Here is an 11,910-nt window from a genome sequence, read left to right on the forward strand (position 1 = left end):
AACCATATTAAAAATTTCTTGAGTTTAATTTATAAATATATACTTTCGTGTAATTGTAATAGTTATTTATTATTAATATCATACTATAATCTTAAACTTAAATCACCCTGTAAATAAGTACATCTATTATGTATGTTTTATGTATATCGTATGCATATGTATAATATAGTATATGTATAATATGTATAAACTTCGTAAAGCGGTTCCTTTCTACTGTACTTAAAAGACTAGGGACTGTCGACCTAAGAAATCTTTCTGTTATAACAGCAAAAGGTACACCGGAAGCAACATTGCTATCTGTTTCCGTCACACTGGGAACATTCCGGACTTATAAACGCTAACAACTTTGTATACTTTTCGTCCATCTCCGTTACTTTGCTTTCGGCCATAATAAGGGCATGACGCATGCTTTCATATTCTTCTTTATATCTATGTAGATCCATATTTTCTTTTGATACTTGCTCGAACGTTTCCATATGACGTCTTAAGTCCTTGTTTTCTAATTGTAACTCTTGCACTATCGATCGAAGAGATTCGACTTCATTACCTAATCAAAGACAAATGAATTTCTTTTGTATTTTTGCACTCATGTATTGTTTGTTATTCTTCAGATTAGATTAAGTGTAATTGACGATGTAGGGTCTGACTTACTTATTGAAGCATTTTCGTTTTCCTTGTTAATTTTCATTGGTTCGATGTGGAACACACCATCTTCGTTTCTTTTAATAAACAATTCAGTTATATTTAGGTCGATGGGAATAGGTCCAGGCGAAGTTATATTCGTTGGAGGCCTATCTTCGTTCAAATGTAACGCTATATTTTTTAAGGAAACCTACAAAAATGCACAAAGTTTTATTAGATATTATGTATTTTGATAAAGCGATGTACTTACCACCATCGGCAGTGGTATGGGGTATATTTCGTCTTCGAAAAAGTCAGCCAAACCAGTTACCACGCTCATGCACAGGGTAAGATTTAAACCGTTGGCTTGAACGCTTAGAAAATCATCGAACAGTTTACGTTGAATGTCTTTGTCTGAGAAGTCAAGCTTTGCTATTTCGACCGGGTCAGGATCAATTTTTAATGTATGATCCAGTCTAAGCTTGATTCTGGCCAAGCCAGGGCGATTTGAAAATATTTCGGACCATACTTTCGTTCTCGAGTTAAATTTCGTCTAAAAAAATGTGTTGTTTTTGCTCAGTCTTTTACGTAGTTTAAATGTTTGAAATCTACTGCTAGATGCTAATTACTGATTCTATTGTACTCCATGTTACATGCGTAGCTGACTTCAAAACATAATACATTAAATTTATAATGACTCAATGAAATAATTTCTAATGATTATAATTTCTTAATAAACAAAAAAATAAATTACAGGAACAAAATTAGTTCATACTTGATCCGCAGATTATTGTATTTAAAATAAAATTATCTAATAATCAGGTTTCTATTAAAAAAAAAAATACATTTTTAAGGTTTTGTAACTTATATCAATACTAAAATGATCAAATTTAATAAGGTATTTTCACTTTTAGAAGTTACATATCACACAGTGCTTTAAAACTCTCAATTTTCATGCACAAATCTAAAAATCTATTCTACGATTCGTGCCCAAAATACAGGAGATGATAACCTGCTAATACCTTTTCGTTGCCCTGCGCCACATAAAACATTCAGATGCATGCACAAATACAGAGAAAAAAGTCGTGTAAGTCGTTGGCGAGTTATGTGGTGATGTGATAAAATGTAGCGATAACTAACTCAAGTTTAATAAATATTAAAAAAATTCAAGAACTGCACTGCGATAGATTAATTATTTACATTCAAAAAAAATAAAAACCATAAAATGTGAAATATAAGAAAGTCAATTATATAATAAATAATTTATAACATTTTAAGGTTTCCATTGAAAACTTACTTGAAACTCGTCCCAGGGTATCGACGAGCACTCGTCACTGGACATGTTTCCCACTTGTACTTTGATACTCGATGAAAAACCGTTCGACTGCTGAATAAACTCGACCTTATTTAACTTAAACGTTGCTACTGAAACCTTAAAGAACAACAACATTTTTATTAATTGGTTTTTATCGCAAAAAAGGTAGAAGATAAAAATTTTACTCACCAAATCTCTTCTCCTGTAACTACTGGTATAAGATCGTTCACTGATAGTTGTTAAACTGTCCTCTTCAACTTCACTGGCCACTTCAATCTGCTTGTTCTCTTCAAAACGATCGACATAGAACATTGCATCTTCGATTTCTAATTCTCTTCCAACAACACTAATTACCTCTAAATTATCTGAATCGCTCGATACATCGCTCTTGATCGACATTGTCTCGCTTGCATCGTCCATACTTGGCTTCATGGTACTTTCTATCATACTTTTTAAACTCTTTTTCATTGATGAAAATCCTAATGGGCCGACTACTATAATATAAAAAAAGTAAAAAAGAGCAATAGAAAGACATTATTAATGTTTTTTAGGTTTCTATTTAAAAAAAAACAGCTACTTTTGCCAAGAATATTATTGTTACTTGTTCAATTTTAACTTTAAATAAAATTCTGATTTGCTACCAATCTTATTGAATAAAAAGAAGTATAACAAACCCGCATTAAAATTTTCTGATATCTTTGTACTGCTATTGATTGATCCCTGATAACGAGTTGTGGTAGGGGTTGTTATGGGATTAACGTAGCTACCAGTGTCCATTTGAGGTTCTGCTATATCACTCTTCGAATTATTAAAATAGTCAGGACGAATTCCTTTCATATTGATATTCATTTTCATTTTCCCTATACTTCTATTACCAACACCGTTTGGGACTCGCTCCTTATACTCATTTTCCAAGATCGTAAGATCCCTATGTGGGAAAATTGTCGCAGAAGATCCTTAAAAGACGATAAGGTCTTTTTAAGTACATGCACCTCATCCACTCAAATGAGAGAAGCACTAACAACACTATAAAAATAACTGTGCTTAGGTTACTCACCTTGAAATGGCATGTCATCAGGAATACTAGACGAATCAGGAACAAACGATTCAACATCGCCACCTGACGATTCTTTCCCTGGACATTGTGAANCGAACCGAAATCATTAATAGCCAATACAAGTCATTATTTGGCTTCTTTAAAATCAACCATATTAAAAATTTCTTGAGTTTAATTTATAAATATATCTTTAATATCGATTTGTAATCGAGTACTTATTTAAAATCAGTAAGTAGCAACAGTCAATCATATTTAAGAAGTTTCAGGAGTTACACTGTTAAAAAAATACATTTGAACAAAAAATAGTAACCATTTTTTCAAACCGTTATAAATCACACACTCTTAAAAATGTTAAAAGCTTTATCTTTCATCTGATTTTTTAATATTTAGCATCTATTGTATTAACAGGGTAACTACCACACCTTAAAACACCATCGAGCGATATTTATAATTTTTTTTTTTAATTCAATAAAACCAACCGTTTCTTCGTTACCATTTAAAAATGCTTCATTATCTTTGGAATTATTGTTTATTTGTAGGAAACAATCTCATTCAATTCTCATGCCTTTACAACTATAATTTTCAAAAGGAAGTAATATATGAAATAGAGTTTTTTCGTTTATTTACATAGGAAAAGGATTAAATTTAATAATTCCTACAAATTTAAATTATTTCATCTTAATTATAGTTAACTATTAGAAAATTTGCTAAAAATTTTTACCCACTTTAACACTAACTATATAAGTAATAACGAACAGAAATTTTCGATAAAATCAACAACAAAAACATGAACACTCAATATTATAAAAAATATTTAAACTATGGAGCGTATCTACAATAATTTTCGTAATTGTTTGAGTAAAAAAATTTTTATGACAAAAAATTATTGAAAATAAACAAAAAGAAAAGGTTCCAAATCACGTCTTGTCCTGCATATTTTGTTGCATGAAAATATTTTTCAGTAATCAGTCTCTTTGTTAGTTTTTCTCTACGCATGGTTTATGTCAATTTTTCCCCTCTAGCTAAACTTTACAGGGTGATTTAAAGCGATACATTGTTTCTAAAAGGAAAGAACACAGAAATTAACTTTTGTATTACATTTACGAACCGAAATCATTAATAGCCAATACAAGTCATTATTTGGCTTCTTTAAAATCAACCATATTAAAAATTTCTTGAGTTTAATTTATAAATATATACTTTCGTGTAATTGTAATAGTTATTTATTATTAATATCATACTATAATCTTAAACTTAAATCACCCTGTAAATAAGTACATCTATTATGTATGTTTTATGTATATCGTATGCATATGTATAATATAGTATATGTATAATATGTATAAACTTCGTAAAGCGGTTCCTTTCTACTGTACTTAAAAGACTAGGGACTGTCGACCTAAGAAATCTTTCTGTTATAACAGCAAAAGGTACACCGGAAGCAACATTGCTATCTGTTTCCGTCACACTGGGAACATTCCGGACTTATAAACGCTAACAACTTTGTATACTTTTCGTCCATCTCCGTTACTTTGCTTTCGGCCATAATAAGGGCATGACGCATGCTTTCATATTCTTCTTTATATCTATGTAGATCCATATTTTCTTTTGATACTTGCTCGAACGTTTCCATATGACGTCTTAAGTCCTTGTTTTCTAATTGTAACTCTTGCACTATCGATCGAAGAGATTCGACTTCATTACCTAATCAAAGACAAATGAATTTCTTTTGTATTTTTGCACTCATGTATTGTTTGTTATTCTTCAGATTAGATTAAGTGTAATTGACGATGTAGGGTCTGACTTACTTATTGAAGCATTTTCGTTTTCCTTGTTAATTTTCATTGGTTCGATGTGGAACACACCATCTTCGTTTCTTTTAATAAACAATTCAGTTATATTTAGGTCGATGGGAATAGGTCCAGGCGAAGTTATATTCGTTGGAGGCCTATCTTCGTTCAAATGTAACGCTATATTTTTTAAGGAAACCTACAAAAATGCACAAAGTTTTATTAGATATTATGTATTTTGATAAAGCGATGTACTTACCACCATCGGCAGTGGTATGGGGTATATTTCGTCTTCGAAAAAGTCAGCCAAACCAGTTACCACGCTCATGCACAGGGTAAGATTTAAACCGTTGGCTTGAACGCTTAGAAAATCATCGAACAGTTTACGTTGAATGTCTTTGTCTGAGAAGTCAAGCTTTGCTATTTCGACCGGGTCAGGATCAATTTTTAATGTATGATCCAGTCTAAGCTTGATTCTGGCCAAGCCAGGGCGATTTGAAAATATTTCGGACCATACTTTCGTTCTCGAGTTAAATTTCGTCTAAAAAAATGTGTTGTTTTTGCTCAGTCTTTTACGTAGTTTAAATGTTTGAAATCTACTGCTAGATGCTAATTACTGATTCTATTGTACTCCATGTTACATGCGTAGCTGACTTCAAAACATAATACATTAAATTTATAATGACTCAATGAAATAATTTCTAATGATTATAATTTCTTAATAAACAAAAAAATAAATTACAGGAACAAAATTAGTTCATACTTGATCCGCAGATTATTGTATTTAAAATAAAATTATCTAATAATCAGGTTTCTATTAAAAAAAAAAATACATTTTTAAGGTTTTGTAACTTATATCAATACTAAAATGATCAAATTTAATAAGGTATTTTCACTTTTAGAAGTTACATATCACACAGTGCTTTAAAACTCTCAATTTTCATGCACAAATCTAAAAATCTATTCTACGATTCGTGCCCAAAATACAGGAGATGATAACCTGCTAATACCTTTTCGTTGCCCTGCGCCACATAAAACATTCAGATGCATGCACAAATACAGAGAAAAAAGTCGTGTAAGTCGTTGGCGAGTTATGTGGTGATGTGATAAAATGTAGCGATAACTAACTCAAGTTTAATAAATATTAAAAAAATTCAAGAACTGCACTGCGATAGATTAATTATTTACATTCAAAAAAAATAAAAACCATAAAATGTGAAATATAAGAAAGTCAATTATATAATAAATAATTTATAACATTTTAAGGTTTCCATTGAAAACTTACTTGAAACTCGTCCCAGGGTATCGACGAGCACTCGTCACTGGACATGTTTCCCACTTGTACTTTGATACTCGATGAAAAACCGTTCGACTGCTGAATAAACTCGACCTTATTTAACTTAAACGTTGCTACTGAAACCTTAAAGAACAACAACATTTTTATTAATTGGTTTTTATCGCAAAAAAGGTAGAAGATAAAAATTTTACTCACCAAATCTCTTCTCCTGTAACTACTGGTATAAGATCGTTCACTGATAGTTGTTAAACTGTCCTCTTCAACTTCACTGGCCACTTCAATCTGCTTGTTCTCTTCAAAACGATCGACATAGAACATTGCATCTTCGATTTCTAATTCTCTTCCAACAACACTAATTACCTCTAAATTATCTGAATCGCTCGATACATCGCTCTTGATCGACATTGTCTCGCTTGCATCGTCCATACTTGGCTTCATGGTACTTTCTATCATACTTTTTAAACTCTTTTTCATTGATGAAAATCCTAATGGGCCGACTACTATAATATAAAAAAAGTAAAAAAGAGCAATAGAAAGACATTATTAATGTTTTTTAGGTTTCTATTTAAAAAAAAACAGCTACTTTTGCCAAGAATATTATTGTTACTTGTTCAATTTTAACTTTAAATAAAATTCTGATTTGCTACCAATCTTATTGAATAAAAAGAAGTATAACAAACCCGCATTAAAATTTTCTGATATCTTTGTACTGCTATTGATTGATCCCTGATAACGAGTTGTGGTAGGGGTTGTTATGGGATTAACGTAGCTACCAGTGTCCATTTGAGGTTCTGCTATATCACTCTTCGAATTATTAAAATAGTCAGGACGAATTCCTTTCATATTGATATTCATTTTCATTTTCCCTATACTTCTATTACCAACACCGTTTGGGACTCGCTCCTTATACTCATTTTCCAAGATCGTAAGATCCCTATGTGGGAAAATTGTCGCAGAAGATCCTTAAAAGACGATAAGGTCTTTTTAAGTACATGCACCTCATCCACTCAAATGAGAGAAGCACTAACAACACTATAAAAATAACTGTGCTTAGGTTACTCACCTTGAAATGGCATGTCATCAGGAATACTAGACGAATCAGGAACAAACGATTCAACATCGCCACCTGACGATTCTTTCCCTGGACATTGTGAAGGCATTACAAAAGTCACTTCCACTTGTGGAATAACAGCACCAACGATTAAAGAACCCATACTATCAGTCTAAAAGTAATTAATCGATTTGGTTAGACATTGCCAGAGATTTTTGTACAAATTATTTTGAACTTACCTTCATGATCTTGTTAGAATCGAGGGATAAAAATGTCGTCATTTCGGCAACTTCTTCGGCCAATCTCAACAGAAAAAGATATTGATAATGATTGAGTTGAACACTAATAAGTGTTGATATGTAAGTCAACGCATGGATGTCAGCATGTTTTGCACCATTGTTCTCTTCGGACTTTACAGTCGAATTTGGGTCCATACAAGTGTGAAGCCAAATGGTAACAGGAACGGTGTCCAAAAATGGCACCGGCTTATTACTGCCCACCGCTTTTGCGCCCAAAAAGTCGCCCCAAACGGGTTCCAAATGAATGTTCCATACATCTTTTGCATCTCGCCAGAACAATTCTCTCGATAAAAGCTCCATCTTAATTAAATGAACGAATTGAATGATGTGTAAATGGAACGAAACTATGCTTTGTAATTCTTACCAAGGCATTTACTGAAGAATAGGTCATTTCTTCAGGCGTATTTCTTACGTTATCGTTTGTAGTAATATGATCAAGAAATTTTTGAGTTACTAAATAGAAGTCGCCGGATTTTGAAGGAAAATCAGATCCAAAAAATAAAGAACCTGAATGAAATGATTCGACACATTTGGCCAAATCGGCTCTGGATGACTGCTGTAAATTGCGAACATTTGTAATTGTAGCTCTTGTTACGTTAAAATGTAAAGATTTTGGTCTATCTCTCTGATTAGGATATTCCGCTGCACTTTCGAAAATTATCTAAAAAAAAGTACCTGTGTCCAGTGTTAAAAATCTTTAAAAACAATATGACTTACTTTTGGTAAAATCGCTTCGATTTTGACATCAACGTACGTTATATCTGAGCTCGAAGCCTGTTGTTTGGAAGAGAGCAAAGATTGATAGAGAGTAAGACCAAAAGAATTCAACCATAAGCATGTATCCACATCAAAATAGATTTGAATGGGATTGGCATGAACGTAAAATTTCGGGGGAGGTACTAAAACATTTGCATGTTTAAATGAAAAGTTTCGAAGAGATGCTTAATAAAATAACTTACGAGGAAAAGCAGTATCACTAGGATAGTAGAAGTAAATAAATTCCGCATGAAGTATGTTAGAATTTTCTGGTAAAGATATCCTGTCTTTGTCACCTAGCAAGAATACATATAAATAGGTAAGCATAATTAATTTTCTCATTTGAGAAACAAGCAAAAATGTTAAAGGTTCTAAATGTAGGAAACCGGCTACAGCCTTTTAAATACCTGCATTTTTTTCCTTCCTTTTAGACTGGACTGCATTAAAAAATTCAAGCATGTATATATATATATGTATATAAATGAATAACTGTGATGTAAAGTGTATTAAAACATTGTATTTCAAAGTTTACCTGAAATGAACACTTTTAGTTCAGGCCTTTTTGTGGGCGTGGTAACTTTATAAATGGTGAAATCGTCCAATCTAACGATCATACACGAAGTCATAAGTTTGCTGAGTTCAAATAATAAGTGGTCTCTTAGTTGATTTGCTTTGGGTTCAGAATGCACTACTGTCCAACCTTCTGGGCCCTGATCATTTGGCTGATGATTTATAAAACTAGTTTATTATAAGTTACATTTAAAACTAAAATACGGGGATCCCTTACTGAGTATTTAACACAACCACATCTATTGTCACAAAATTAACATTTATTGTTAAAAGCTACCTGAGAACAGTTATTACGAGTGTTTGGAAGTAGATAAGAAGGAACATCAGTATTTGTTATTTATTGCTGTTATGCACAATAATAAATTAAGATTTTGGGATTTTTCTTAGACCCTATGAAGCATACCTTAGCAGATCTGCTCAAAGGAGTATGTTGTGTCTTATTTCGCCCCACAAGGTCAAGTAATTCCGTTCGAAACTTCGACATAGCTTCAATAAACCACTGCACATGAGGGGTAACTTCTTCCCTATAACCAGGCCAGTGTTTGCGATCACTTTTTGCTAAATGGTACGGATAATAATCAACTTTAAACTTGTTAACAGTTATTTGTAATGCACCACCCTCTTTAAAATGTGGATGACAAGAACGACCATCTTAAAAAAAAGGCATTAATAAGAAGCAAGGAAGAAAAATAAAATTTCTTACCCCCCACATCATCACACAGATGTAAAACAATATGCTGGGTAACAAAATGATATGAGGTTTCAACTACGTCAAATTTTGAGAAGACTTTTGCTGCGTTTGAGTGACCAATATGAGACTTGGACTGCTGTGCAACTTGAGCCTGATATTCTGGAAGCTCCTGAGTGAAAATAATAATAAGCTGACATGATGTTATTGTCTAGCTTGTAATGCAAAATTAACAGAACAGAAAAAAAATATAATAGCAACCTCTAGTTTACGAGCTGCCTTAACTTTTCTTGCTAAAAGTGTAGATTTCTGAACTAGTCCAGCCAAAGAATCAACGAATTTCAAGGCGGCTTTTAGTTGTGAGTCAGTTAAGACCCACAACAGGTCATCTAATATCACAACCATGCGAGAACCGATAATAAAACAATCTGGAAAATATTTTCCCAGTTTCTAGTTATGGTTTGTAAATACAGTTTTTTACCTGCCAGTCTTTTCTTAATAGTAATTCTACACCACGCCTGATTAGTTAGCAATCTAATGGGAGTTAAGTTGCTGTCCTTTGTAGATTTAGCCTCGATCCTAACAGTTTGCCATGTTAATTCCTTAAAAATAAGGAGCTGACCTTTGTCAGGCTCTTTTAGGCGAGACATTCTCAAATCGCATTTGCGCCATTTAGGATCCCTCGACTCTAGCAATATTCTTGAAACCTATTAATTATAATAAACAGACAATTGATTAATTCAATTTCAAAAATTTAGAACATGAGACTACAAATGAAAATAGGAACCAGGAAGTTTCTCCTTTTTTATCAATGAAATACAACGATTTCTTGGCTTTAAGTGTCTATCATAAATCATTAGAGAATTGTAAATACCTGTACAGTAGCAGTAAACGCTGGACTGTTGAACACAATATTTACTGTATTAACAGTTACTGTGATGCCATCAATCACTTTATGAATAAAACTATATTTGCCTGGGACTGCAGCATATGAAGATAATCCTGCTTGAGGTGACATAGGTCTTAATTCCTCACATGTTTCTACTGTTATATTTACTTCATCTAAGCTCTATAATTTGTTTCATTCAATGCATTAAAAGCTAATCCCAACTGTTTAAAAAAATAGTACATCTCCATAATTGAATTTTAAAATATACTTACCAGAACTATTGGAACGCTTTTTAACTTAGTCCATTGAACTCTAAAAGAAACTTTATTTGATCGAGCTTTTGTAAGTCTTAGCCATGAAGGAAGCTCAAGTAAATCTGTAAGTACTTCTTCATTTAATTCCAAATTTTTTAATTCGCCTTCTCCTTTAAATGTGCTTAGATTTATTTTATCGGCAGATAGGTTTTTGGTAAATCTAATAATGCAATTAATGTAAACCACAAGGAACAATTTAACTCTAAAACCAATTTTCTGTTACCTTGATAAATGCTTCAACAGTTGGTTTTTTATTATGGAAACCATTTTTAATAAAACTACACTAAATCTACTGACACCACAAATAGATTCTATTATTACATGACTAGATAAATTACAATCATTGTTTATTTAAAAATACAACATTTTTTAATCAAAACCAACCGGAGACATAATGCGACCAGCTGATCATCTATCCAGCTGACAACTGACAGATGTTAACTATTATCTATGATGTTAACTTAGGTTATTTAAGTTTTAATCTAAAGCATTTAGCCCACGAATTTTTGAAGTAGTATTTGAGTTTGGTCTCCACAATCCTTTCTCTTTTATTTTACTTATGAGAAAAAGTATAAATTTATTTTATCAGAGAAATAAATAGCTATTCCCACTTGTATTAATCTATGTAAGGCAGTCACTTTCTGACGTAAAAATAAGTAATCCATGTTGTCTGCAAATATTGTAGCATCATTAAACTTTTCTTTATCGGATTGCAGAACTATAAAGTAATAAAATTTCAGTATTCGTGAATGGTAAAATCGTAATAACGAACAAAAATTTTCGATAAAATCAACAACAAAAACATGAACACTCAATATTATAAAAAATATTTAAACTATGGAGCGTATCTACAATAATTTTCGTAATTGTTTGAGTAAAAAAATTTTTATGACAAAAAATTATTGAAAATAAACAAAAAGAAAAGGTTCCAAATCACGTCTTGTCCTGCATATTTTGTTGCATGAAAATATTTTTCAGTAATCAGTCTCTTTGTTAGTTTTTCTCTACGCATGGTTTATGTCAATTTTTCCCCTCTAGCTAAACTTTACAGGGTGATTTAAAGCGATACATTGTTTCTAAAAGGAAAGAACACAGAAATTAACTTTTGTATTACATTTACGAACCGAAATCATTAATAGCCAATACAAGTCATTATTTGGCTTCTTTAAAATCAACCATATTAAAAATTTCTTGAGTTTAATTTATAAATATATACTTTCGTGTAATTGTAATAGTTATTTATTATTAATATCAAAGATAAAA

The 11,910-nt window shown here is 31.8% G+C and overlaps 1 protein-coding gene across 3 annotated transcripts; it reads right to left on the reverse strand.

The window, feature by feature from the left end:
* Positions 1-6: 6 nt before the first annotated feature.
* LOC108735054 (UHRF1-binding protein 1-like) lies at positions 7-11,089 on the reverse strand. Of its 3 annotated transcripts, XM_025979241.1 has the most exons (21): positions 10,871-11,089; positions 10,606-10,807; positions 10,319-10,513; positions 9,926-10,151; positions 9,706-9,872; positions 9,460-9,616; positions 9,160-9,407; positions 8,719-8,908; positions 8,594-8,623; positions 8,390-8,482; positions 8,148-8,329; positions 7,795-8,091; positions 7,371-7,730; positions 7,222-7,303; positions 2,994-3,071; positions 2,611-2,892; positions 2,126-2,430; positions 1,919-2,053; positions 893-1,174; positions 652-832; positions 7-547 (listed from the first exon to the last, which is right to left on the reverse strand). In XM_025979241.1, exons 1-21 carry the CDS (start codon positions 10,912-10,914, stop codon positions 294-296), a joined length of 3,990 nt encoding a protein of 1,329 aa, XP_025835026.1. In that variant the 5' UTR covers positions 10,915-11,089; the 3' UTR covers positions 7-293. The 3 variants fall into 3 exon arrangements, with proteins under 3 accessions (XP_025835026.1, XP_025835025.1, XP_025835027.1); XM_025979240.1 differs by lacking the exons at positions 7-547; positions 652-832; positions 893-1,174; ... (2 more) ...; positions 2,611-2,892; positions 2,994-3,071 and adding exons at positions 3,504-4,697; positions 4,802-4,982; positions 5,043-5,324; ... (1 more) ...; positions 6,276-6,580; positions 6,761-7,042 and having other exon boundaries at positions 7,144-7,303; positions 10,871-11,088; XM_025979242.1 differs by lacking the exons at positions 7-547; positions 652-832; positions 893-1,174; ... (3 more) ...; positions 2,994-3,071; positions 8,594-8,623 and adding exons at positions 3,504-4,697; positions 4,802-4,982; positions 5,043-5,324; ... (1 more) ...; positions 6,276-6,580; positions 6,761-7,042 and having other exon boundaries at positions 7,144-7,303; positions 10,871-11,088.
* Between the last annotated feature and the right edge of the window lie 821 nt (positions 11,090-11,910).

This window comes from Agrilus planipennis, unplaced genomic scaffold, assembly GCF_000699045.2.
Source record: "Agrilus planipennis isolate EAB-ADULT unplaced genomic scaffold, Apla_2.0 scaffold20, whole genome shotgun sequence".
In the NCBI taxonomy this organism is placed as follows: Eukaryota; Metazoa; Arthropoda; class Insecta; order Coleoptera; family Buprestidae; genus Agrilus; species Agrilus planipennis.

Coding starts and splice junctions, on each gene's coding strand:
- LOC108735054 (XM_025979241.1), bottom strand. CDS start 10,914: ATGGTTTCCATAATAAAAAACCAACTGTTGAAGCATTTATCAAG. Junction 8,624..8,718: donor ACTAAAAGTGTTCATTTCAG/GTAAACTTTGAA, acceptor TTTTTAATGCAG/TCCAGTCTAAAAGGAAGGAA. Junction 2,431..2,610: donor ATCAGAAAATTTTAATGCGG/GTTTGTTATACT, acceptor TTTATATTATAG/TAGTCGGCCCATTAGGATTT.